At 38.3% G+C, this 27767-nt stretch overlaps 1 protein-coding gene across 1 annotated transcript; it reads left to right on the top strand.

Annotated features, from left to right (window-relative positions):
* The first annotated feature begins 1463 nt into the window (after positions 1-1463).
* On the top strand, positions 1464-26365 carry LOC121504892 (serine/threonine-protein kinase DCLK2-like). The gene is made up of 16 exons (XM_041779985.1): positions 1464-1648; positions 2184-3532; positions 12821-13203; positions 19208-19334; positions 19537-19665; positions 19761-19843; positions 20277-20349; positions 20893-20998; positions 22376-22433; positions 22507-22626; positions 22715-22861; positions 23180-23313; positions 23395-23472; positions 23595-23691; positions 23866-23946; positions 25245-26365. Exons 2-16 carry the CDS (start codon positions 3097-3099, stop codon positions 25416-25418), a joined length of 2226 nt encoding a protein of 741 aa, XP_041635919.1. The 5' UTR covers positions 1464-1648; positions 2184-3096; the 3' UTR covers positions 25419-26365.
* The last annotated feature ends 1402 nt before the right edge of the window (positions 26366-27767 follow it).

Here is a 27767-nt window from a genome sequence, read left to right as displayed (position 1 = left end):
ATCATCTATAATTCATACTTTTGTTTCTGATCGTCTATTTTGTTACCTGTTTTAGAAGCTCCTTTTTAGAGCAGTGGTTCTCAAATGGTGGCTTGAGAGAATTTGTGCAACCATGTGTGATTACTGCCGATACAACTATGGAAAATCGGACATCTTCTTAGACTAAAATTTTCTGTCATATTTATGGTATTTTCTTACTGTGCCTCGTTTCATATGCACATTTTTTTAGTAATTTGGTGTAAAAATCGCTAATAGCAGGTACACGAAGTTTACAACTGCAGATTGCTTTGATAACTGTGAATAAGGCTGATATGGCAGAAATGTACGCTAAAAAAATATGAATATGTATTTGTGTAATTCAGTTGTTCTCAAATGGTGTAACACTGTACATTTGAACAACCATGCATTATAACTAAAAGAAAACAGTCAAAACTTCTGTTTTTCTTGAAGAGAGCTAGGCTATGTGGTCAGCTGAGTCCACTAACTGACTGTTTGCTTTTCTTTAAATGTCTGCGAGGAAAATGGCTGTTTGCCTTACATTCAAGTAACAAAATGAACCTCTTAAATAATTATTTTTGTTTAATTACCTGAACTGAAAGCGCTGATATCAAATGCTAATGTTTAATGTGGCTAATGTGACAGGCTAATTCAACGCTGTACCAAAAGGGCCAATAAATGATGTGATCAATCATGATTAAAGATAATAAGTGCACTAATGTGGACTTTTAATAATTACAATCAATGTAATTGATCTCATTAGTCCTAATTAAAATGGAAAATTATCATAATGCTGTATTTTTGAAGGGAGTTAGGCTATGTGTCAGGCTAGTTCTGGCAATACGCAAGCTACTTCTTTATTGAAATGTTAGCGAGGAAAAACAAACGTAACGAATGAACCTTTTCAAGTTTTTTTTGTTATTTACAGGAATAAAATGTTGATATGCTAGAGTTTAATGGGACATGTGTGACAGGTTTAACTCTTGACTATATCTAATTATTAGCCTTTATGCTAAGTTAGAGTAAGCTAGGCTTAACGGTCATGTTAACAGCTACGTGAGTTTAATGCATTTAAGGGTTTAATTTGATGTAATTCAGGTTAAGTGTAATATTTTGGTAATATTTCAGATGTTTTTTTTTTTTTAATCCTCATTTTCGTGTTTTGGTTCCATGTTTGTACTGCTGCACCGTCAGCGGTTTGAATATTTATGCTTGCTGCAACAGTCAAGACAATAAAACTAACTTCATTTGAATTTCACAGACAGACAAAAGACGGAGAGAGCGACGGGTGGTAGAGCGAGGTTTACTGTGGCTGTAGAGAGGGAGAGAGGGAGAGAAGGAGGGAGGGACGTTGTCATCACGTACAGCCGCGGAGGAGAGGGGATGGGCGGGGGTGTTTAGCCGGGTCTCTCCCTGCTGCAGCGGCCATGCTGCTATCCACCGTCTGCATCGGTGCATCCCGGTCCTCCTCCACTTCAACCTGCCGCCGCTGCATCCCTGAATCCCAGGTCGGCGGCTCGGCGTGGACCGGGTGTGCGCGACCGTAGCTGCAGTAAATCCGCCTGGATCCACCGGAACGAACCGGAACACGGCACCGGAGGGGAAGAGGAGAAAGCCTCCATAGCAACAAACCGGTTTCACGGCATTATTGGTAGGTGCCTCCCTCTCTGTGTATGTGTGTTTGAATGGCGCTGACGGCACAGCTTAGCAGTGTCTGGGCGGATAGATGGATAAAGTCAATTTATTTATCTTAAAAGAGGGGAACAAACAGCTCTTAGGTTGCTTAATCTTTCACTTAAAAGCTCACGTTTTGTCCTGGCTTCCTATAATTCTTAGTTAAGTGGATATCAATGCAAATTCTGGCCTTAGAGGGAATTCCTTTCTTAAAAAAGGTGAGTGTATTTAACTTAAAATCTCTTTTGCATTATAAATGATAAGTACTACAGTCATTTTGTGCATGCAGATGCAGTGGGGAGCTCAGATATTATAGATTTCCAAAGCAATTGTGCTCAGAACTCACCTTTAAATGCAACCCTGTGTTTCGTAATCAAAAATGTGTGAATTCAGTGTTAATCGTGATCTTTTTTTTCTGCACCAGTAGAGACATGTGGAGGCTGAATTTGCAGGTTGTTGCATGTCTAAGGATGGGATCTCTAAACCATGTGATTGTCATTTCTTCTTCTCAGGGATGGACGGCTGCTGAGGACTCTGGAAGGCAGAGTGGGGCAAGGTCAGCAAACCTGAACCGGGCTTACCAGAACGATTGTGACAGAGCAGAAGCTCAAGACTCTACAGATTTGTAAAAATGTGCGTGGTTTGAAGCCTGATCAAAGGAAGGTCACTGGGAAGAAAGAGGATGTTTGCTCGGATAATGGTGGATTTTGTTGCCTTAACATTCCTGTTTGGAGCTTGATATTAGTTTGTGGAAAACCTCTTGAGAAGGAGGTGCCTGAAGATTATCCTAAGATCTGAAGTTTTGACCTCCAACATGGATAGTGTACTTCTATAGCAATCAAAGCATCAACGTGGCCTTTGACAAACCACCGACCCTTTATTCCGTCTATCACTGATGAATGAATCAATGAAAATCCTGGATTTTAGGGGTTTTATTGCCCAGAAAGGACTGATTCTGGTTGTGGTACCACCTCCATTGATGTCTACATAGAATGCAAGCATTGGATGGACTTATGAAAAGATCCCCTTACCTTCCGTACCGCCGTTTTTGGACCTGCCCATCTCTGTACACATCATTTTTAGCTAGCTGGACAAGTCTATTGGTACAACGCCAAAGGGCTTAATGGATGAATTTAAGGATCTTTAAGACCTGTTTTTGAGGACTACTTGCAGCATACTTTGTCCATAGAAGCACTACTCTTTCTGTTGTCCTTTGGGTATTAAAAAAATATCCTGGGTTCTAGGGAAGCCTGCTAGGTTAGGTAAAATTCAATACATTGAAACTCCAAAGCATTTTCTCAAAACTAGAGCCAAGGAGCAAGCAAGAAATCAGGTAACCAAGACTGACGTCAGTGCTTTCAGCTTCTGGAGGATGAATCTAATGTAGCAAGGACTTTATTGGATGCTTCTGGAAAGGTCTTCGCCATGTCTTTGAGTAAGACCCTCGAGCTGGAACACTTCGACGAACGCGACAAGGTTCGCCGGGGACGCTCCCCCCGCACCAAGAGAGATGACTCTACAAGCAGTGCAGGTGGCGGGGGATCTGGGCCAAGCTCCAGGGGGAGCAGCCTGGTCCCTAGCCCTGCCCACAGTGCCAACTGCAGCTACTACCGGACCCGGACCCTGCAGGCGCTCACCTCAGAGAAAAGGGCCAAAAAGGTGCGGTTCTATCGCAACGGTGACCGGTACTTCAAGGGTCTGGTGTATGCTGTTTCCAGTGATCGGTTTCGCTCGTTTGATGCATTGTTGATGGAGCTGACGCGCTCGTTGGCGGATAACCTGCACCTGCCGCAAGGTGTGCGTATGATCTACACTATAGATGGCAGCAAGAAGATCACGAGTATGGATGAGCTGATGGAAGGTAAGACTCAGAACTTTACCTTTTCTCTACCACGTTTAACACCAACCCACAATCACATCACCATCAACAATTTCAATAAAAATCAGCTCATTTGCCTCCAGATTACTACAACTTTTTAAATAAATACATTCTTAAAACCTACAGGTTCATAGCGTTTACACAACAAACTGTCCCTTTTACATTTTGGATGTTGTAGAAATGAAAAAAGCAAAAAATACTTGTACTGAATTTTTTATTGTAGGACTAAGTCATGCAAGCGGTATCCTCCCAAATTATTAGACTTAATTTTGATATTTTTTGCCGCTTTCATTTTACCCTCAACGTTTACAAGCCTTACAGGGCCTTCTGCCGAAAAGCATCCCCACAGCCTGATGCTGCCACCAGTGTGTTTCACAGTGGGGATGGTGTGCTTGTATTGATGTGCAGTGTTTGGTGTCTTGTCTGATGGCCAGAAAGCACCGTCTTCTTACTAGTTTGGTTAGTTTTGTATATTTAAAGCTGTGACCGTTCAATTTTCCTGAAGTGGGATGGTTAATTTGGATTTTAAGAAGCCAAGAAAACAAGGGATTGAGTTTTTCTGCCACACTTCTTTGCTGTTCCTCTGCCAAAAATGTCTCCCACAGGAGTAAACAGACTTCTGTTGAAGTATAACATTACACAACAGTCAACTACTTCTACTTGTCAATCTCTCCATCTGCCGATCGATTAAACGCCCTCCTTAAACTGACTCACTGTCGTCTTCCTGTCAGCTCTTTGTCATGCAAACACACTTGAATTATTTAGTCAGATGGAGAATCCTCAGTCAATACGGAGACGTTCAAGATCTACGAAACTCTTCACCCAGGGTCCAACTGGCTCAGCTGTTTCCCCATTTGTTTGATCCCAGTAGGTTTGAATTTTAAGTGAGGATTTCCTGACTAACAGAAAAAGTGTGAGATGAAAGTATTTTTCATACAGGCTCAAACACGACTTCAAAAACTGTAAAAAGGGAAGAATCCATTTCATGCAAATGTCTGAAAGTTTGGAGAGTCAAACCATGAAATTTTAAGTCTCAGTTCACCCTTAAATATTTGATAGGGAAAGACTTTTACACGTAGGGTTTCATGGTACCAGCATTTTAAACTGTAATGGCATACTTGTTTCAAAGACTTACATTTTCTACTCATTTTGATAGCAGAGCAACAAACATGACAAAATTAAAAGCTGACTCTTAAACATTGCCTACATTGGATGGATACGTTGGCAACGTTTTGGTTCTGAATACATTCAGCCACACACTTCACATCTGTCTTATGAGAAGGATGTATTTCTATGATATCAGTTCTTGAACCTAAAATCTCAAGAAAGCTTTAGGGGGATTTCTTCAAGCTTTGCACAAATGCCCTTTCTGTCTCGAGGATGAATTGATTCGATTTTTGAGGTCAAAAGTTAAGACATCTGGGCTTCACGTTGCTTATAATTTCTACAGATCACCCCAGCACCTGTACTTTCACTGTCCAGCACATTGTGGAGGTGTGTTACTGCAAGGCAGTTCTAGTATTTAAAGCTTCAGTGCTTATACAGGAGATACTATTAATCTTAGAAGTAACAGAGAATGTATTATTTAAAGCAGAGGCTATGTGAGGGCTTTTCACAATTGCCAGTTGTCAGCCAAATGGCCGACTACTGTCTTAATTACTGCTGGCTAAAACTGTTTGACTTAATACTTTGAAAGTTAAGTCCCTGTCATGTATTTTTTCCTCTTTTATACCATCAAAGACCTTGCCGTCCTGTAGCTGCCAGAGTCACATACACGAGTGTTACTGGTATTTTAACAACCAGGGGTGAATCAAAACTGTTTGGTAGGCGTGGCCTGGCCCTGACAGATGGGGTAACATAAACAGGTCATCATGCAGTATTCAAATTTTTAACTTCATAATTCAAATGTACATTTAAAACAAAAAAAATGTATGTATAAATAAAAATTAAGTAAGTGAAAAAATTGAAAGTCATTTAAAAAATGAATAAATTGAAAATACTATTTTAAATGAATAAAATAAGTCAACTAAAAAGAGTAATTAAAAAATCAATAGTTAAAAAATTAGTAACAGGATTTCAGATAAATTGATAAAGTAAAATGAAAAGTAACAAGTAAACAGTATTTTAAAAATTAAATAAAGTGAGTAAATAGATATAAGAAAGTAAAATTGTATTTCAAAAAGAAATAAATGAAGTCAAGTAAATAAATAAATTGTAATTAAAAATATATAAATAGTGAATACATAGTGAAACAGTATTTTAAATAAATTAAAGAAATAAAGAAGGTTCATTAATACAAAAAAGTAATAAAAATGTATAAATATTAAAAATAAAATGTAAAACACAATTTTGAATAAATAGATTATGTAATGTGATAAAAAAATAGTGAGTTTAAAAAGTAGTCAATAACTAAGAATTAGGGATGCACGATATTATTGGCCAGATATCGGTATCGGCAGATATTAGCAAAAAAGGTTGTGCCAATTATCGGTATTGGCAGATATCAAAATTCTTGCCAATATTTACATCCGATATTTTGGACATGTATATCAGCATATATAAACTGTAAAATCTGTCCATATATACTAATAAATTAGTTGAGTTTTAGACTGAACCAACAGATTTACGTAAGTTGAAATCTTTTTCTTTATTCATTCTCATTCTTTGAACTTTAAAGTGTGTTTTAAGAAAAAAGGTTGTGTCTTTTTTCATTATTAAACCTAACATTGCATTCAAAGGACTGAATTTTTAGTTACGTAAAACATACTCAAATATTGGTATTGGTATTGATATTGGTATCAGCTAAAATGAATTTATAAATATCAGCATATCGGATGTCGGCAAAAATCCAATATCGTGCATCCCTACTAATAGTGCATCATTTTAAATAAAATAAAAAATTAGTGAAATAAGATTTATTTCTTAAAAGATAGATAACAAATAAATAATATAGTATTGTAAATAAATGGAGTAAATCAATAAATAGATTTTAAAGGAATAAAAATAAAAGTTTAGTGAAGTTTCAGTGGGACTCACAACTAAAGTAGTAATATATGAAAAAATAAAAATTAGAAGATTTATTTTAGATAATAGTGTAGAGTATTTAGTTGAAAATTGACATTGTAGTTGTGTTAGCTTTTTTAATGTGCATTTGTTATTAGTCATAAAAGTCAATATATTGCTTTATTTGAAGCTCAAATCCCTTTGTAATAAAAATGCATTAAAGTGTTTTTTAAATATCATTGGCCTTCATCTTCCTGTTTTTCTTTTTGTATGTTTTTTCTCTTTGTCTCCTATTGATTCAGGCACCGTTTATGCTTCACTGGTTCTGTTTTGATAATATTGTTGTAGGCATCAATAATGGAAACAGTCCAAATGATACCCTAACTCTAAAGTAGAGCATGTGTAGAAGTTTTAATAACTGAAAATAAGAACTTAAACAAAACTGGATGCTTGAGAGTTTTATCTTCGTAGCTGTGGATTAAATAGGATTAGATAAATATAGATATTTCTCTTGTATCTTATGAAAGTTTAAAATTCTGGTATCATGACTACCACTGAGAGGTCCCTGTGTCTGCTCTATATCTTTCTGAAGTCACTTTAACAGAAACAGACCAGCGGCTGAGTTACATCACTTATCATCAATATTGACGTGTATGACTGGTTGTAATGTCTCCTAATGAGCGTTAGAGACAGGAAACTGTTCAGCCGGAGACGTTCTCCAAGACAGATGCACCACTCTGCAGCACTTTATGGAATGGACGAAATGAGCAGAGCATTTCGGCCCTTAAACGAGAACCCAGGGTACCTTTTTGCATTCAAGGTAGAAAAATGATGGAAGCTGAACCTAAAAATGTCTGTTCGGCTTCCTCTCAGCACCAGAAACTTTAGAATTAAACATCCTGGTTTTCTGAGTGTGGTATTTGAATAAAAACCCTGATCAGTGGCATGCAGCTGCTTTGAATAGCAAAGTGAAAGTCAGCACGTGGAGGGATAAGGTCGATAGCCCTCAGAGTGAACATGTAAGGGGAGGAGAGACAGAAAGGTGTGTTTCAGAGGGAGAAAGGTGTGTGTACAGGAGATAAAGAGGGAGAGAGACAGGAAACCATTTTTCACCATATAAGGTAAAACAGGAGAGTGACTGTGAGCTCCTGTACGTGTGATTGGCTGTGACCGGCCTGAGAGATTTAATCTGATTTATGATTTTAATAACACTTACTAATAATCCTCCATTAATAAATAATCATCACTGTTGTGTTAAAGATGTAACCAGATAAAAACTGTTGGAGAAAATCTCACTTTATGAGACAATGAAAGGATTTAACAGCTCTGAAGTCTTAAATTTTTAATTGAAATGATGTTTCACTGGGTGATAACTTTGATTAATCCATGCTTTAACCAACTGAAGGTGGTTGCTTTGCAAAGTGAGCATTTTCTTCTTTATTTTATGCCATTTTCTTATATCCTCAGTTATATAAATTGCCCTATATGACAGATATAATTGCATTAATAAACCATGCACTCTTTCTCTTTTATACATGCTTCCACTCCAACACAGTCCATGCTTATTATGATGCATCAACTGCAAAAATTAGACTATATACTGATTTTTAAAATAACAGTTTAGCTTGTTGCTAATATTGATGTTTTTATTCATAACTTTCATTGTGTGCCTCACACTGGCTGTATTTTAAAGCATTTTATCGCGTGTTTGACCATCAGAACAGATCAGAGTTTGCCCAATAAGTGACTGGAGTTTGAAAAATTGTGACTTGAATGTGCAATGCTGCAAGCCTTACCCTTTAAGTGTTTTGTTTTCAAAGGTATGCTCAAAACACAGAATTATTAGGTAGGGAAATAGTGTCTTCAGGTCTTCAGTAGACCTCAGTGCCCTGTAAAAAAATCTCTTATTTGATTTAGCGGTTAGGTGTACGAGCATTAAAGTGATTTTACACTGTTCAGAATTCAGAGAAAAGTCAGAATTTTGAGGTTAATTGCGCCTTCCGTTTTTCCTCTTAATTGGGAAATGCACCTTGAACTCATAATTCCGATTCGTAAGTTGGGGCAACCCCCATTACCCCAGGTACGAGCTTGTAGCAAATGGAATGCTTTTAACTCAGGTGTGGCGCCATTCCCAGTTCTGTCATCCGACCTGCGAGGTAAATGGAACACGGCAAAACTTCAGTATTGTTAAACAATAGTTAAAAATCATGGGAAAGGGCAGGATTTTTTTTTAATTAATGGAAGTTGTCACATTTGTATGACGGAGTATTAAGGCCACACGAAGCAAAAAAAAAAAAAAAAGAATGAATTTTTGTTTGACATTACGAGAATAAAATTGTAATATTAAGAGAAAAAAACTCATAATATTACAAGAAAAAAGTTGTAATATTATGAGGAAAAAAGTTGTAATATTACGAGAATAAAGTTATAATATTACGAGAAAAAAAGTCGTAATATTATGAGAAAAAAGTTGTAATTTATAAGAATAAAATATAACAAGAAAGACAGTTTGCTGCGGCGCTGTGGATCTACGAGGAGTATTGTCCTGATTCTGATAATAATTTGATGCTGATGTGCCAAAAGATGAAGTATTTCCTTATTTGTGAAAACGATACTAAAGTATAGCTTCACAAGATGCTCAACATTGCTCATTTTAAAGGAGGCGGCGCCCCGGCAGACTTTCTTTCTCATTATATTTTATTCTCGTAATATTACGACTTTTTTCTTGTCGAAAAGCAGGATTTGCATTTTGTAACATAGCAGTAAGAAACACTGATGAGGAACACTCTGAAAATTAGGTTGTAGGGGCTGCTGCCAGTGCTAAAAATGTCAGCTATGGACAGGTGCATAACTGCCACTTTTCAGCAGCTACATCGGAGCTAATCGCTACATTGGTAGCAGCCAAAGCAGGATGGCAAGAGTGAAAACGCCTTTTACGTCATGAAAAGCGTTCAGTATGGTTCTTTGCTCTTTATTTAAAAAAGAAATGTACCACCATGCAATAGCTACATCCAAGCTAATCACTACACCGGAGGCAGCCATTGCTATTGGCTGCCAGTACAACTTAACCCTGCAAATAGCTACCAGCTAGTTCTCCTCAAATGATGCTGATTGCTGTTTTGGGTTTGGCACAAATGTGGACTGGAGTTTTGCAAAATGGATATGCCTGACGACAGATATGGATTCTGGCCACTCTGTTTTGCACAGTTAAGAAATTCTGACTTTTTTCTCACTTTAGCTATATCTATTCTCTATGTTTATTTGATAGCAGCAGTAACAGTGCAGTAACAAAGCTGCTCTTTGTTTGAGCTGCTGAAGAAGCTGATCTGTTTTTCAGTTTCCTTCTCACGTCTCCAGCTGAGAGAGAGTGAACCTGACATCTGCTGTCACCTCCACTTCATCCACATAACACATACACACAAGGGTTGGATTACTCCTGTTATTGACTACAGCATCTCTTTAACAACCTCTGACTGAACTCTCCCACACGACAATAGAGCTGTTTTTATCTCTTTAACCATACATCTGACAACAACCACCACATTTAATAAACTTTACTGATAGATCTGTAAACCAAAGAAAAACTTGACTGCAATAACATTCATGCAGCGACAAACTGAGTAATCATTAAAAAAATAAAACAAACGGCACATGACCTCTGGATCAACCCAGTGTTTGCTACAACACTGCCTCATGTGTCTAATGACACTAAACAGGCTAATGAATGAAAACAACCTCTGCTAACTGCCATCCTCAAACAGCTCTGAAAGTGTATACAAAATATGACAAAGCGTTTTGCATGGGTGATTGCCAAAACCTACATCTTATTTCAAGAGCTGACAAAAAATGACAGCGCTGGCATTGAGAGGTCAAATTACCAATAGTGCAAGATAAGCAAATAGTGAATGGCAGAAGTTATCTCCAGTCATGAAAAAGAGATACAAGAGTCTGTAGTCAATTGATGTCTTGTTTGAGGCAGTTTCACCTTGTATGTTTGAATAACTGTAACTTCCTGTTACATGGTGAGACAACAAATCCACACGTGTTGAGTTTGGTCTAAGAGATTGATGAATGTTTTTTTACAAGGTCTACCCTAGATCTAAGCAAAATTTTGCACGAATTGGATTCTGTTTGTAGGAGAAGTTAATCCTGAAATGAGGCTTGGAAATGTTCAGTTTTGACAAATCTTGTTTACCAGCAATTCAAAATGATGGACTTCCTGTTTCTTTGGCAAAAAATGTCCCAAGAGTTTTTTTGTAGATCCTTGTGTTGCACATAAACCTTTCACATTTCATAATCCTAGGCTGAACATGCTGTAGATGCTGAATTTTTTTAAACACTCTGGGGGCCACCACTGGGCCATTTCACCATTCCTACTGGCAAAACCCATGTGGACCTTTTCATTTTCCCACTGTTCTTGTGTCCACCAAAATTGATGTCAGTACAGGTGTGTCAAGCACCTGAAAGAACTACTTCCTGTGTCATGGTGAACAATGCATTGCCAGGTTAACAGCCTTATTTCAAGACCTGTGCTTATACAAAATCATCCTACAAAAACTTATTTGGAAAATGATTTCCTCAACCATATTTGAGTGAAACTTCTCTACCATTGTGGGGGATCAGAGTTTTAGAGGCCACCACAGCTGCACCCTTTGAGTTTTGTACAAAAGCTAAATGATATAGGGCCAGAAAATGTCCAATTTAACAACCCTTGTTTACCAGAAATTCAAATTGATGGACTTCCTGTTTCTTTGGTGAAAAGTTTCCAAAAGTTCATAATCCTAGGCTGAATGTACTCTGGGCACTGAACTTTTTAAACACTCTAGGGGGTGCCACTGGGCCTTTTCATATCATTACAGGTGTGTCAAGCACCTGAAAGAACTACTTCCTGTGTCATGGTGAACAATGCATTGCCATGTCAACGGCTTTATTTCAAGACCTGTGTGTTTATACAAAATCCTCCTCTAAAAAAAACAACCATTTGGAGGACGATTTCCTTAACCATGTTTAAGTGAAATCCACTTTCTCTACCACTGTAAGGGATCAATGTTTTGGAGGCCGCCACGGCTGCACCCGTTGAGTTTTGTACTCAAGCTAATCGATATAGGGCCAGAAAATCATCTCTTGTTCACCAGAAATTCAAAATCAAGGACTTCCTGTTTCTTTGGCAAAAAGTTTCCAAAAGTTTCCTAATCCTAGGCTGAACGTGCTCTGGGCACTAAACTTTTTAAACACTGTAGGTGGCACCTCTGGGCCATTTCACCATGCATACTGGCAAAAACCGTGTGAAATTTAAATTTCTCTGCTGTTCTTATGTCAACCAAAATTAATGTCAGTACAGTTGTTTCAAGCCCCCTGAAAGAACTACTTCCTGTGTCATGGTGAATAATACATCTCCATTTTTAAACTCATTTGGAGGATTTTCTCAACCTTATTGGAATCTCTTATTATCAGAGTTCGGTTTTATGAGCCACCACAGCCATACCCTTTGAGTTTTGTAGAGAAGCTGAATTTTAATGTTCCTGTCTAGCAGTGCACATAATTTCTTGTTGATTTAATAAATCTCCTTGGAGGAGTTTATCCTCCAGTAATCCCTGGTAAGAGTTACTCTGACTGAATTTATCAACAAAAAATTCAAAATGGAAAGCTTCCTGTTGATTTGGCAGTATTGGTTCAAGAGGCTTTTTTGTAGGCCCTGGCATGATAAAAATGCCTTCTGAATTTCAAAACGCTAGGTTGAATATGGTGCAGGGGCTGAATTTTTGGAATATTGTAGTGGGTGCCCAGAGCCATTAAGGCGACCAGTTAATGGCTGTCAAAGGCTGGCTGAAAGCATGGGGGAAATTGAAGGATGTTTAAAACCCATTGTGAGAGTTGGGCTACCTGGTGGGAACGGTCCTGGTTTTATGAGTAAGGGCCATATTCTGTGCCCATGGTGACATCAAACTTTGACAAGCTACCATAGCCACACTCATTGAGCTTTGTATACGAGCAAAATAACTTTATCCTACATTTGTCTCTTCCAGTTACTAAATGGTAGATTTTTATCAGACACTCCTGATTCCTGGTCATCTCCCTCTTTTCTTGTTCCTTGTTCATCTCAAAAAACAATGGAAAGGAGGGGGATTTACTTTAACTTTTGATTACTTCATATGTTTGAATATTGCATTTGTTTGTTTTCTATCAGTTATAAGGTGTCAGATTGTTTATTTTCTAATGTTTTTTTACCCTAAAAAAATGTAACCTCAAGCCTCTCTCTCTGCTCAGGTGAGTGCTATGTTTGTGCATCCAATGAGTCGTACAAAAAAGTCGACTACACAAAGATCTCCATCCCGAGCTGGAAGCCTGGAGCCAGCGGAGGGGCCAGCACCGCTACTGCCTCCCGTCCCTCCACAGCGTCCACTGGGGTGTCGGCGAGCACCGGCTCCAAGGATCGTCTTGAAGGTAGAGAGGGCCGCGAGAGCAAAGACTTTATCAAACCCAAGCTGGTGACGGTGATCCGGAGCGGTGTAAAGCCTCGTAAGGCAGTGAGGATCCTGCTGAACAAGAAGACGGCGCACTCGTTCGATCAAGTGCTCGCTGATATCACTGAGGCCATCAAGCTGGACTCTGGGGCAGTGAAGAGGCTGTACACGCTGGATGGGAAACAGGTGAGAGCATGCTTGTCTGTGTTTTTTGTTTTTGCTCCCTGTCTCAGATATTTAAGTCAACAAAATCTTAACATTACAGAAAGGATAGACAGTAGTGAAAGTGAAGTATTTAGATATAAAACGTGAGTATATTTCACTCAGAGTCCTGTTCCTTCATGCTGCTCCTAAATGGTTAAACACAGGTGATGAAGACGCTGGTCCAGTGGGATCAAATTACTGCTCTTCATTAGAAAATGACTGCTGGAATGGGAGTCGATTATCTGTAAAATAATGTCTTTTAGGTGTAATTTTACAGTATGAAGTGCAGGGACAGTGAGTTCAGTCTCTTTGAAGCTTCATATTTGCTGCTCAGAGCTAAATGTGGAGTCTGTTTAAAGCTGTGAAACCGCCACAGTCAGCGAAAGGATTTTTTTTTTTTCCCACCTCTCCGTCGAGTTGAACAGATTCTGACTATTCTCTGATCCGCTCTGAAACTCTTTTGTGAGCTCACATTGAGTTAAAAAGTCCAACAGGGCTATTTTTAACACTCCCTCACACTTTGAGGTTTGAGATAAGAGTGGCGGCGGTGACACAATGACAGAGGAGAGCTGAAGAGAAGCAGAGACTGCAGGGAGTGTTGGAGCCAGGGCTTCAAAATAAAAGCATGGACTTTCATTTTATTTCAACATATGTGGATTTTTAAAGTTACAGTTTTGCTGAGTTTAACCTAATTTCTTGACCAATTTTTCTGGCTGTGTATGATGTAAAAACCCCACTTTAAATTGATAGCACAGCCAGTATTGTGTATGTGTTGTGGATTGTATGGTGGCCCATGAGAGCAAATGATATGCATTGTGCAAAACATGACTTACATTAAGATAAACATGGAGCATATTCAAATTACTGCAAATTTAAAAGCTAATGAAAATATCCAATATTATAATGGTATATAAGGGCCTCTCTAGAAAATAAAAAAATAAAGAGGATTCGTTACTTTTTTAGACAGATTCATAAATTTTGAGTTAGAAATTTTACTTTTACTAGAAAAACCCGTTTTTTTTAGGTTTTGAATTAGTTAATTTATGTGGAAAAAAATTCCCTGAAATATTTCACCTTTAGAAATAAATGCCTTTATTTGGGGGAGAAAAACTCAAAATTTTTGAGAATATAACACTGTAAATTTACTAGAAGAAAAATTCAAAATTTTCAAGAACTTTTCATGTAACATAACATTTGGAGGCTTAAAACTACTTTGTATTTATGATATATAAAACCCCTCCCATATACTGTTGTTAATACAGGTAAAGAACCCTAAACTTCCAAAATTAAAAGTCACAAATCTATGAGAAAGATTGTGAAATTTTTCAAGATACAAAAAAACTCTCCAAAATTTCAAGGTGAATTTATGAAAAAAAAACTCAGATTTTTACAGTTTGAAAATTCATACATGTTTGAGGAAAAACCCTCAAATAGTTTGAGGATACAATGTTGTAAACTTGAAATTTTGGAGTAAAAATACAAAAAGAAATTCAGATGGTTAACAAGTCATAAATTTACGGGGAAAAACCATCTTATGTTTGGAGTTTAAAAAGTCATGTTTAATGAATTAATTAAAAAAAAAACCATTTTGAATTCACAATAAAAAATACATTTGTTGTGTTTTAAATATATAATTTATTTTATTTAATATCTACAAGAAGGAATGTAAAGATTTTCAAATTGAATCAAATTTAGTTTGGTTTCTTGTAGATTTATGATTTTATTGACTGAAAAATGTTGAATTAATTCACAGATTTTCTTTTTCTTTTCTTTTTCAGAGTAGCCCTAACATGCCATTTTACAGAACACACCTCAAAAAGTCAAAACAACTTCACCCTTGTGAAATTAACCGACCACTATGCTTTCAACATCCTTGTTTCCCCTCGTCAGCCACCGTAGGATTGTGGAATGATAGCCAATGAAGTAAGAGTGCCCTCTGCTGGACCAACCATGAAATGACACGTTTTCTGTAATCTAATTGCAGTAAGAAGTGACACATTTCTAACTAGTGTATTCAGAAAATGTGTTCTTCATGAGAAATTTGTCAGACTTTTGTTGTAATATGTTTTCATAAGCCTCTGTAGCGTCTCATAGAGATGCTGGTGCTAACATTAGCGTCTGTTACAGACAGATAGAGAGCGGGGCAGAGGGACGGTGATGTCTCCTGGTCCCTAGAAGGTTTCCTTTACATCCTGACCTGTAGACTGATGACAGCCTCACAGCCCTGTATAAACACGAACACCTTTAAACTGACCTAAATATGAAACAATGGGAAATAGGGACAGTAGAATCCATGAAGACACTTCTTCTGGTTAAATGATAATTATTTTGACGATATATTAGATTTTAGTTTGGCCCTGTAGTCAGTAAAGTAAAGTAAGTAAAACCCGACAGTCAGTCTTTGTGCAAATATAGAATCCCTCTTCAGCTTCACTCAGCAATAATGTAATGTAAATATTCATCTTCAACATTCAGTTTCAAACAAAATTTTGAGTGCGTTGGTTTGTTTTTCTCCCCGTGAACATTTCTACTCCCCCTCAGACGACTCTGCTCTTTTCAGACTCGGTCTGAATGAAACGAGGCCGGAGAGTCCCTGTGTGCTTCCACCCCTCTTCCTTTCAGTTTGTGCAGTCACTTCAAGCAGCAGGACGGAGACCCCACCACACAAACACATACACCGTTATACTACAGTGTGGTCACCATAGTAACCAGCCATCCAGAGAGAAGCCCGTCCTCGCCACACACAGACACAGACTGTGTTTCCGGAGGCGTTTAGTAGAAAGCAAACCGGGTGGTGGGTGGGGTGAGAGACAGAAGGGGAGTGAAGGGTAAAATCAAGGACAGTAGTGGGGATGGATTTGGGGGGGGGGCAGATTAGAGATAATGAATAAAAGAAATGATGAAAAACAGAGTAAAAGATGGAAGGAAGTGCCAGGTCCATGTGTGGAAACACTTGTGGTTGTGTTTCTGTATTTTCTTAGCCAACTATTCATGGTTACTGAGATGACTGTTCCCCTCATTAGTTCCTGTACAAAACAAAGGTAAACTTTAGACTTAATACTGACAGACAATACCATGAGCAAGTGTACCAAATGTAAATAATACCAATGATGATCAGGATTCATGTCAATCAGACATTAGAAACTGGAATGAGGCAAAATCAGACTGATTAGAGACAACTGTTCCAGACTGATCTATGATTCTGGAAAATATTAAACTGGATGATAATACCAAAAGTAAGGTACTAACAGAAACTTTAAATTTGTTAGTTAATGCTTTATTTACAATGTGGATGTAGAGTTCTGTGAAAAAGTGTTTGCCCCCTTTCTGATTTCTTGTTTTTTGTGAAGCAAATGTTAAAATTAGACAGAAATAACCAGAGTAAACACAAAATTCAGCTTTTAGATGTGATTTTATTGATTAAAGGAAAAAGAAACTATCTAAAATTACCCTGCACTTGTGTGAAAATGTGCTAACTGACCTGCCAGAAACAAGGTCATGGACTTTTAAAGGGTTACAAAGGCATTTCTAAGGCATTGGGACTCCAGCCACCCATAGTAAGAGTCATTATCCACAAATGGGGAAAACTTGTAACAATGGTGAAATTTCTCAGGAGTAGCCTGTCTACCAAAATGATTCCAAGAGTGCATTGACACTTCATCCAGAAGGTCTCAAAAGAACCCAGAACATCTAAAGACCTGCAGGCCTCACTGGCCTCAGTTAAGGTCAGAGTTCATGATTCAGTAATAAGAAAGAGAGTTCCAAGGCAAAAAAAAAAACACAAAGAAAAACAAAAACGTCCTGATGATCCCCAAGACTTTTGAGGAAATATTCTGTGGACTGACCAGACAAAAGTAAAACTTCCTGTTCCGTAAAACTTACACAGCATTTCATCAAAAGAACATCCTATCATCAGTAAAACATAGTGGTGGTAGGATGATGTTCTGGGGTTACTTTTGATGCTTCAGGATCTGGATAGACCATGAGTTCTGCTCTCTCGCAGAAAACCCTGGAGGAGAATGTCTGGCCATCAGCTCATGACCTCAGACTCAAGCACACTTGGGTCATGGAGCAGGTCAATGATCCCAAACACATCAGCAAGTCCACCTCTGAATGGACTAAAAAACCAGCATAAAGGTTTTGGAGTGGTCTAGTCAAACTGGACTTAAACCTGATTACGATGTGTTGGCATGACTTTAAACAGGCCAATCATGCTGAAAAACTCTTTTATGTGGCTGAATTAAAACATTTCTGCAAAGAAGAGTGGCCAAAATTCCTCCATAGAGGTGTGAAGGACTCATTTCCAGTTACCACAAACACTAAGAGTTGTTGCCACCAAGGATGGAACAACCAGTTATTAGGTTTAGGCCAGGGGTTCTCAACCTTTTCAGCCCATGACCCCCAAAATAAAGGTGCCACAGACCTTGGACCCCCACTGTACTTGAAGGTGGATCAACAAGGCCATTCACTTTCAAGATAGTCATCTGCAGACAAGGTCACTCAGCTTTCTGGTGCCCAGCCAAACTGGGGGCCCATAGAGGTCAGCAAAATCATGATCCATTAGAAAGATAAGTTATGATAACCATAATTTATATCTAACCCGATAAAATAACCACTCTTATCAAAGAAATAAATATCTTTTTAATCATTGTGTAGTAAAGATCCTTCTTAAAATGTGAATCCTTTTTTGGGAAAAAAAATAATTAAAATGGGTTTAAAATGGCTGAAATGGCTTAAAAATGGCAAAAAAGGTGGAAAAGTGGTGAAATAAATTTTAAAAGAAGCAGAAATGGGTTAGAGGTGGCAACAATTACATAAAATGGCAAAAATGGGTTAAAGTGGAAAAAATAGCATGAATAGTGGTAAAAGGAAGTTCAAAGTGGTTGAAATGGCTATAAATTGGCAAAAATGTGTCAAATTTGGTGAAAATTTGAATTGAAAAATTGATACAAACTGGAAAAAAGTGTGAACTCAGAAAGAGAAAAATAGGCAGATATCTGCAGAAATTGGTTAAACTAGCAAAAATTGGCATATCAGATAGTGAAACGTGGGTAAAATGGAAAAATTGGGTGTAAAAAAAGTGGTTAAAAGGGGTTAATAGTGGCAATAATGGTTCAAGAATATAATAGTGGCAAGAACTGGTTTAAAAGTAGCAAAAACAGGGAGAAAAAAGTGGTGGAAAGAGTTTAAAATTGACAATTATAGGTGTTAAATGGCAAAAATGTTTTAAAATTGATGGGAAAATGAATGAAAAAAGTTAAAATTGGTGTAAAGTGGCAACAGTGTAATTTAAAAAATATTCCTAGTTTTTTTAGGGAATCTGGGGACCCCCTCTCAGGGTTTTGCGACCCCCAATGGGGTCCCGACCCCAAGGTTGAGAACCAATGGTTTAGGTGATGACTTTCACTCAGGGCCAGATAGATTTGGATGACTTTTTCCCTTAATAAATGAAATCATCATTTAAAAACTGAATTTTATCTTTGTCTAATATAAGAGGTAGCTTGATAATCTGAAACATTTAAGGGTGACAAATATGCTAAAAAATAAGAAATCAGGAAGGAGGTTTATGCTTTTCACAGCACTGTGCTTAATAAAGTGGTCAGTTTGTGGCTACCCTGTAAGCTAACTTAATGTTAGCATCGAGCTAGCTCTGTAAATGTCTTCATTTCCTCAGGCTGACTCGACTATCTCTCTCTCTCTGACATTAATCCGTCCTCTCAGACCTCTTCTGATCCCTCCTTCACCTGCTCCTGTCTTACATTTTATTCTCTCTCTCTCTGTCGGTCTTAATCTGAGACGTTTTCTTCTACATTTTGGTTTTAATCCCTAGAACAGCTCTGAGACAGCTCAGCGTGTGCCTGTTGAATCCCTGATAGCAGCTAACGTGATTTGAATATCTGCTCTGACACACTTTCATTCACATGTACATCCGTGCCATTTCAACCACCAGTTTGCTTCATGTAGTTTCATTTCTGTGTGTTTTTAGCTGACGTGTCTGCAGGATTTCTTCGGGGATGATGATGTGTTCATGGCGTGTGGGCCGGAAAAGTTTCGCTATGCTCAGGACGACTTCGTACTCACACACAGCAGCAAAACTCCAGCTTTTGTTAGCGGTGAGGCAACACATTTTAGCACTACTTTAAAGAATAAAAAGCATTGGCATTTGTATATGTTATTAAGTGTTTTTATTGTGTAATATAAAAGACAAAATCCATGTTAAAAACCTAACAACTAAACTCTAAAACCAGGCTCTAGAGCCACTTCCTTTATATAAAGTCAAGTATTTTATCTTACTCCCCATTTTTCTGCCTCCAGAGTGCAGAGCTAAGGCATCCCGCTCCACTGCTCCCTCAAAAACTACAACTCCCAAGACTCCTAGCGGCTCTGGTTTCTCCTCCTCCAGGACACCCAGAGGCCCGTCCAGGACAAAGTCTCCAGGTCCAGGTGGGACACTACCGCTTTAAATCACTCTAGAATATGATGTAGGGTGATTATGAGGTTGTTTTCACCAATCAAATGGCTCCTTTCTCTTTTGGCAGCCAGTGAAGCCTCGGGATCAGCAGGGAAGTCTTCCAGGTCAAGCCCCTCCCCCACCAGCCCCGGGACCCGGCGCAGTCTCAAGGTCACAGCCGGGATTCATTGATTGATGATGAGCTATATTTGGCAGAAAGACAGAAATACAGCATGTTTGTCAGAAAACCACAGCTAACATTTTGCTGCTTTTTCCCATTTTTTAGTATTTTTCTAAGTTATTTATATTTAAAACCAAGTGGGGGCAACTCATGTTGTCTTTGTCCAACTTTATATGACTTGTAGATAAAAAAACAAGCATCTGAATGGAGATTTTTAACTGATATTAATGAAAACTATTCGTCTCAGACAGCAGTTTTCATGAATTTTTACTTTCTGTTCCAAACAGCTGTAACTCCTTCATCAAATGTGTAAAATTGATCATTCTTTACATGACTCAGCTGGTGAAACATGCTGGTTTTCACCTCCTTCAGAATCAAAAACCACTTCTATCTTTTAAATATTTGTCCATTCTTTCTCCTCAGATCTCTCCTCGTCGAGCGTCCTCCACAGACGTGAACGGAGAGGCCGAGCAGACAGACGACGCCTCAGTAGAAGGTTTGTGTTTGTATTCTTGTATTTTTATGTTAAATCAGTGTTAATTTGGGTCTATACAGAAACCTTTCGAAGCTGAATTTATATTAAAGCTTCTGTTCCAGCTTTAGGACGAGTTACAGAAGCTCTAACCCTGGATGGTAAAAGATCTGAGTCATGCAGCTTTGTAAAAATATCTGTATGGCACAGCAGGTCAGAGTTTACTGAAAGGTTTAGATGTTTAGGGAATAGTTTGTGTTAATATTTAAAAACAACAGAAAGGCTGAGGAGTCTGTAAAAAGCCTGCTCTGGCTCTGAGTCATCGCTGTATAAAAGCCACAACTGTTTAAAGTAAACTTACTAAATAAAGATTGAAGAAACTCTTAAATAGAAAAGACTATGCCTTTGAAGATCTGTGTTTTTAGGTTAAATCCTGATTCTGGAAGTTTCTTTGTGAAGTTATCAGTGAAAACTTAGTTTTACAGATGTGTAAATGGATTCTATCAGCTGACAGTCAATAAATGTCTACCGAATCAAAGGCTAAAAATTTCTGTTTCCTCCTCACAGTCAACGGTAATCGCTCCGTTTCCTCCTCCATCATCAATGAGAAGTACCAGGTCGGCAAAGTGATCGGAGACGGAAACTTTGCTGTGGTTAAAGAGTGTGTGGAGAGGTAAGGAGGATCAGGAAGCACCATCTAGAAACAGATAGTAGTGATAAATCAGTCAGGATCACACATGAGCAGCAGTTCTAAATATTTGTCTTTATCAGCAGTTATTAGGTTGCACTTATTGCTGTTCTTTATATCAGTGGTTCTCAACCTTAGGGTCAGGACCCCTTGGGGGTTGTGAGACACTAAGAGAGGGTAACCAGATGCCTTAAAAAAAAACTAAGAATGTTTTTAAATTTACAATGGTGCAACTTTAAACCAATTTTACCAAATATTAACCCTTTTTCATTACTTTTTAACACCCAATTTTAGCACATTTATGCCACTTAAAACCCATTTGTGTCAATTTTTAACCCTTTCCACCACTTGTTCTGCCTGTTTTTGTCACTTCTAAACCGATTCTTGCCTCTGTTGACCCATAATTGCCACTATTAACCACTTTTTACACCCCTTTTTGCCCATTTTAACCACATTTATCCCATTTTTGCCAGTTTCTATACATTTTTCATCTGATTTCACCTCATTTCCACCAATTTTCTGCATTTAAAAGCCATTTCAGCCACTTTTTAATCCCCTTTTACCACTTTTTCTGTCCATTTTTTGCCAATTGAATCCACCTTTGGTTATTTTTCGCCACTTTTATCTAATTTTTGCCGCTTTTAACCCATTTATGTTCTTTAAAAATCCAATTTCAACACCTTTTTCACAATTTTTTGCCATTATTATTAAATTTAAGCATTTTTTTACCAATTTTAAATGTGTATTTAACAAAAGTTTTTTTTTCATTTTAAGGCGTAATACTTCACAAATGAATAGATAAAGATATTTTTTTCTTTGATCAGAGTGGTTATTATTCAGGTCAAATATAAAATATGGATATCACAGCTTCACTTCACAATGGACCATGATTTTGCTGACCTCCGTGGGGCCCCAGCCAAAAGAGCGAAGCAACTGGTCATCAGTTTTTGCATTTTTTTAATAAAAAAAGTTTAATCTCAAAATCCAGCAACAAGGAAATTTGGTGGGGTCGACTACAGACATTCTGAGATGAAAAAGGTTGAAACATTTAAGTGTTTTTTGCAGCCCTGTTCAAAATATATAATAAAGGAATAGGGATGATAATTTTCTCCAAAGTTTCAAAGATCAAATCAGTGAAAAGGTACAAATAAATGACCTCTTGTGCAAAAATTCTGGTAATTTTTATTAATGTTGAGCAATTTCTTAACCCTTTTTTGTAAAATTTTATACCTAAGGCAATAACTGATTTGTTGATCACTATAAACAATAGAAGAACATGTTTTTACTTTCATATAAATGAAATTATTAAAACTTTTGGCTTCTCTTTATTCTTATTATTTTTCTCTCTGTTTTGACCTTCAGGTCCACAGGACAGGAGTACGCTCTGAAAATAATCGACAAAGCTCGCTGCTGTGGGAAGGTAGGTCCTTTTTTGACAGCATTCAGACTCTTTACTTATCCAGGATGTAATTTTCTACATGTTTGTGTTACAGGAGCATTTAATAGAAAATGAAGTAGCAGTTCTACGGAGGGTTCGACATCCCAGTATCATCCAGTTAATCGAGGTGGACGAAACCCCGAGTCAGCTCTTCCTCGTCATGGAGCTCGTCAAGGTTCTTCTTGTCTGAATGTTTTTATCATTTCTGACTTTTTTGATCTTTTTAAAAGAGAACTTTTATTCACTGGTTCTTCCTCTTTCAGGGTGGGGACCTATTTGACGCCATCACATCGTCTACTAAGTACAGCGAGCACGACGCCAGCGCCATGGTGTTCAACCTGGCTGGAGCCATCAAATACCTGCACCGGATGAACATCGTCCACCGAGACATCAAACCAGAGAACCTGCTGGTACACGAACAGCTCCATAAACTCAGAAAACATGCTGAGACTGTCTCATGTAGACACAGTCTAATGTAAAGGAGGAGCTGGGGTGGAGGAGGGTTGTAAAAAGCAGCTCATAGAGTGAGCAGGAGGACATAGCCAGGCTAGAGCAGCTTTAATAGGAGCGCGATTAGCCAAGAGCAGACCAGCTGGTTGTCAGCTGATGAGGGCTTGTGTGAAATGCTAGCATAAAGCTAACCCTACACGCTATATAACACTTTTGCAGGTTTTTAATACAAACAGTTGAATCTCAAAATGCAAAAGCTGTTTATTTCTGTTCTGCAGGTGTGTGAATATCCAGACGGCACCAAGTCTCTGAAGCTCGGAGACTTTGGTTTGGCGACGGTGGTGGAGGGACCGCTGTACACGGTGTGTGGTACGCCCACGTACGTCGCCCCGGAGATCATCGCTGAGACTGGGTGAGAAAAAAAAACACTTAAACACAGTTTCTCAGTGAGAATTTGAACAGACACTAACATCAGATCGATCTGTTTGTGTAGTTATGGTCTGAAGGTCGATATCTGGGCTGCAGGAGTCATCACCTACATCCTGCTGTGTGGATTCCCCCCATTTAGAAGGTCTGTATGCACAAAGAGCTCCAAAATTTCAGAATTTTTGTGTTTTTTATTGATAAATGTGAAGTTGTTTTGCTGTTTCGGCTCATTCACTCCATCTCCATCTCTGTTCTTCCTCCCCTCAGTGAGAATAACATTCAGGAGGAGTTATTCGATCAGATCCTCAGAGGAAAACTGGAGTTTCCGTCTCCAGACTGGGATACCATCAGCCTCCCAGCAAAGGTACAACTTCCTCATCCTGACTGTTCATCAGACTTAATGTTCACTTTCTAAGCAAAGAGAGAAACATGAATGCATAGAATCTCAGTGTTTACTCCAGACATCTTTATGCAGCTAAATACGGTAGAGTCTGAGTTTAAAGGCGTTCTGCTGACAGTCACATGACCTGCTCCTCAGATGCTGATCAGTCAGATGCTGCAGGTGAACGTAGACACACGTTTCACTGCTGAGGAGGTCCTCTCACACCCCTGGGTGACGGTAAGAGAGCACAAACATGTTCACACATAAATACTACACATTTACATTCTAACAATAAAGAGCTGAGATTGATCCCTCATGTTTCCTGGACATTCATGATTACCTGGAGCAGAAATGACTGTTCAAAGTCTAGATTGTGACAGAATAAGAGGATGAAACTAGGGATGTCCCGATCCTGTTTATGCTGCATCTATGAATGAGATTTGCTGATACAGTTATTTCATAATTCTGAAAAAAAAATCACTCACAAACTTCTTTATTTTTGCTCAAACCAAAATTGAACACATCACATTTTATTAACCTTGGGCTTCACCTCATTTTACTGAGCTGACCCAAAACACATCACAATGGAAAGATATGCCGAAGTTGTTCTGAAGTCAGAAATCAGATGATAAAGCCAGAATTCTGATTTTAAAAAAGTGTTTATAAAATCCTTTTTTTCTTTGTTCTGAGAAAAAATCAGCTTTTAAACTCAGAATACAAATGCCAGAAAACTAACTTGAATCATAATATTCTGACTTTCATCTCAGAATTCTGAGATGAATCTCAGATTTCTCTTTAATCTCAGAATTCTCTCTTTAGTCTCAGTTTTCTGGTTTGAATCACAGATTTCTTGCTTTAATTTCAGATTTTTGTCTTTAATCTCCGGGTAATTTGGTTTTAATCTCAGATTTCTGGGTTTAATGCCTGATTTCTGGGTTTAATCTCAGAATTCTGATTTTGATCTCAGATTTCTGGTTTAAGTGTCCTATTTATTGCTTTAATCTTGGATTTCTGTCTTCTATTTCAGATTTCTGATTTTTTATTGTAGAATTCTGCCTTTAATCTCAGATTTTTGGCTTTAATCTGAAAATTCGAAATTAAATCTGAAAATTCAAACTTGAATCTCAGAGTATTTTGTCTTTAATCCCAGATTTCTTGCTTTAATCTCAGAGTATTTTGTCTTTAATCCCAGATTTCTTGCGTTAATCTCAGAGTATTTTGTCTTTAATCCCAGATTTCTTGCTTTAATCTCAGAATTCTGAATTTTTTCTTAGAATCTTAAAATTCTGTCTTCAATATTAGATTTCTGGCTTTAATCTCAAAATTTAAAATGTAATCTCAAACTTCAAACTTTAATCTCAGAATTCTGACTTTTTTCGTAAAATGCTGTCTTTGACTCAAAATTCAAACTTTAATCTCAGAATTCTTGCCTTAATCTCAGAGTAGTCTGCCCTAAATCTCAGATTTCTGTCTTTAATCTGAAAATTCTGATGTTAATCCGGATTATACTAATACTCATCTGTCTGTATGTTTAGGACGAGGCTCCCGTAGACTCCAACACTGTGAGCAGCAATGAAGACCAGACGAGTGGAGACGCACTGGAGCCGGAGCCAGAACCAGAACTGGAGCAGGAGCTGGAGCCAGAACCAGAGCTGGAGCAGGAATCCCCCATACTGGAAACCAAACAAGTTCCCTCACCTCTTGTCTGAAACGCACCACCCTTAAAAATAACCGGAGATACACCAGTAGCGGACAGTTTGAGTAATGGAAATCCAGAACGTTCTCACACAGGTGGTCCAGCTTTGTTTGAGGACCCTTATAGTAAAAAATTAAATATGAAATAAAGTAACTGAAAACTAAACAAACACTCGATTTGTTTTCACCAATGGCAACTTCTGGGGTCTAGACCCGGTCCATTTCCTCCCACTGGAAACTTCTGGAATCCCACTTCTTCACTGGAAACCAAACAAGTTTTCCCATCTTGTCTCAAAAGGCTGTTTGTGTTCTTCAACTCTATAACTGACTGGAACCCAAATAAGTTTTTTAAGACTAGAAAAAGTTCCCCCCAATGCCAAAAACTTGTTGGTTTATTTAAACTTTTTTATTTATGGAAACCAAAAACATCAAGTTCCTCTGGTCAAGGATTAAACTAATTTATTAACTGGAAATCTTCCTATTTATCTGGTGAAGAATCGGTAAGGTTTCATCCACTGGAAACCAAACAGCTTCTCAGTTTACCCTGATCCAGATCAAGACCCCTTCCCAGGAACTTGCCCAACCAAAGCAGTCCAGTGTTTCTGGTTGAGGATTGGGACTGTTTAATGTTGGAAATTAGACTTGCTCCTCTAGAGCACCTTTCCAAAATCTCTAGATCCAGTCCTATTTCATCTCCCAAAGTCAGTAAGTTCTGACAGCTTTGGATCTGAAGAGATTCCCCTTTCCACTACCAGGATGCCAACAAGTTCTAACACCTAGGGTCAAGAAAGTTTTTTTTTTTCTTTCAAATTTATGATCGACTGCAAACCAAACAAGCAAAGCACTTCTATTCTAGAATAAATCTCATTTCAGATTTTGGGAAACAAACCAGTTCTTTTGACTTGCATGCCCATACATGTAGACTGAAACCAGGAAGTTTCTGCTACTGGAAGCCAAACAAGTCCCAACTTCTCCGGTCTGGAACTTCAGGATTATTTAAGTTTTTTTTTCACTGGAAACCAACCAAGTCTGACACCTTTGGCCAAGAACCAGTCCTGTCTTATCCTGGAAACCAAATGAGGTCCAAGTCTCTGGCCTGGACTTTGTTGGTTTACCCACAGTTGTATTAACCGGAAAGCTCCCAGACCCCAATCCAGAATGGTTGTTGCTACAATTCAACTCTTAAAGGGTTCTCAAAGACTTCGGTCCACTGAAAACTGAGCAGGACTCCTCGTCTAATGCCGTGGACTCATCCTTTCTACTGGGAAATATCGATTAAAGCATTGTTAGTTAAATTATTTCCTAGAAACTGTCCCTGTGTCTGGTCTGAACCACTACTGGAGACTTCATCAAGTCCTGTCTCTGCTGCTGAACCAGACAGTATTTGGATATTCTGTTTTGAGCACCATTAAATGTCTGTTGGATGAACGCTTTGCTCTAAAAAAGGAGCATGGACCCTAAAGGCATCTCACTGCTGCTTGAAAGAAACAGCGTCGGGTTGCTGTTTCATGACTCAGTGTCTCATGGGACAGGACCCATTTCCTGTGAATGGCTTTTACCTCTGGCCTGACTGATAAACTAAGAGGCTTTGGAAAAAAGGCCTGGACCGCTTTTAGGGATTTTAACAACTGATTCATTAGCAAACTCTCCCTCTGGTTTAGGGATTATTTCCTCTGAAGTCCCCGCCTCACGGGGGCCAGGATGTCTTCCATTCGTTCTGGGAAACGTCCCATCTCTCCTGCCTTTCACCCTCCAGTGTTCCCTCCACAGACCTGAGGGACATTATTTGTCGTTTCTTCAACCGTGGCACCAACATGTCAAAAGAAGACGCTTGGGTTTGTGCCTGTTTACGCTGCTGATGAATTCCTCTTAGCATCCTAAATCAAGGTTCTCTCCTTCTATGGGTTCTACTCCTCCGCATTCATTGGCTGTAAGGACAGACTCGGCTCATTGTTTTGTTTTTTGTGGTTCTTGCTGTCTCGTTTCTTGAAGACTGTTTTAAAGAAATGGGATGAAACAAACATACTCTTGTGGGTTCGTAAAACTTTGAGCTGGAGGCGATTGTCCTAGCTTTGCAAAAAGGAAGTTAAAGAGAGTAGATCAGCTAACCTTCTTTTGTCCAAAGATCAGAAATCTGCCTACCAACTAGCATATCTGGACCTCTCAATTTCAGTTTTTTGCAAAGTATGTTGCAAAACTACAAAGTATGCTCTTGTCTCATCAGAAATAATGTATCTTTGGACAAAGCCTATTTTTTACAGAAATAAAGCTGCAAATTAAGAAGGTTTTCTTTTTTCACATTTTCTAAGATTCGTAAATATTGGTAGGTATATTTGAGATCTTGAGAAAAAGCCAGGCTAACT

The sequence above is a fragment of the Cheilinus undulatus genome, linkage group 22 (assembly GCF_018320785.1).
Source record: "Cheilinus undulatus linkage group 22, ASM1832078v1, whole genome shotgun sequence".
Taxonomy (NCBI): Eukaryota; Metazoa; Chordata; class Actinopteri; order Labriformes; family Labridae; genus Cheilinus; species Cheilinus undulatus.
Note: the sequence above shows the minus strand (reverse complement) of the source record. Positions and strands in the feature narration are given on the sequence as shown.

Bases quoted from the DNA above. Each gene is read 5' to 3' on its own strand.
- LOC121504892 (XM_041779985.1), top strand. From the start codon at position 3,097: ATGTCTTTGAGTAAGACCCTCGAGCTGGAACACTTCGACGAACGCGAC. The intron at 22,434-22,506 runs GTAGGTCCTTTT...TTTGTGTTACAG, and splicing joins AAGCTCGCTGCTGTGGGAAG to GAGCATTTAATAGAAAATGA. The intron at 22,862-23,179 runs GTACACGAACAG...TCTGTTCTGCAG, and splicing joins TCAAACCAGAGAACCTGCTG to GTGTGTGAATATCCAGACGG.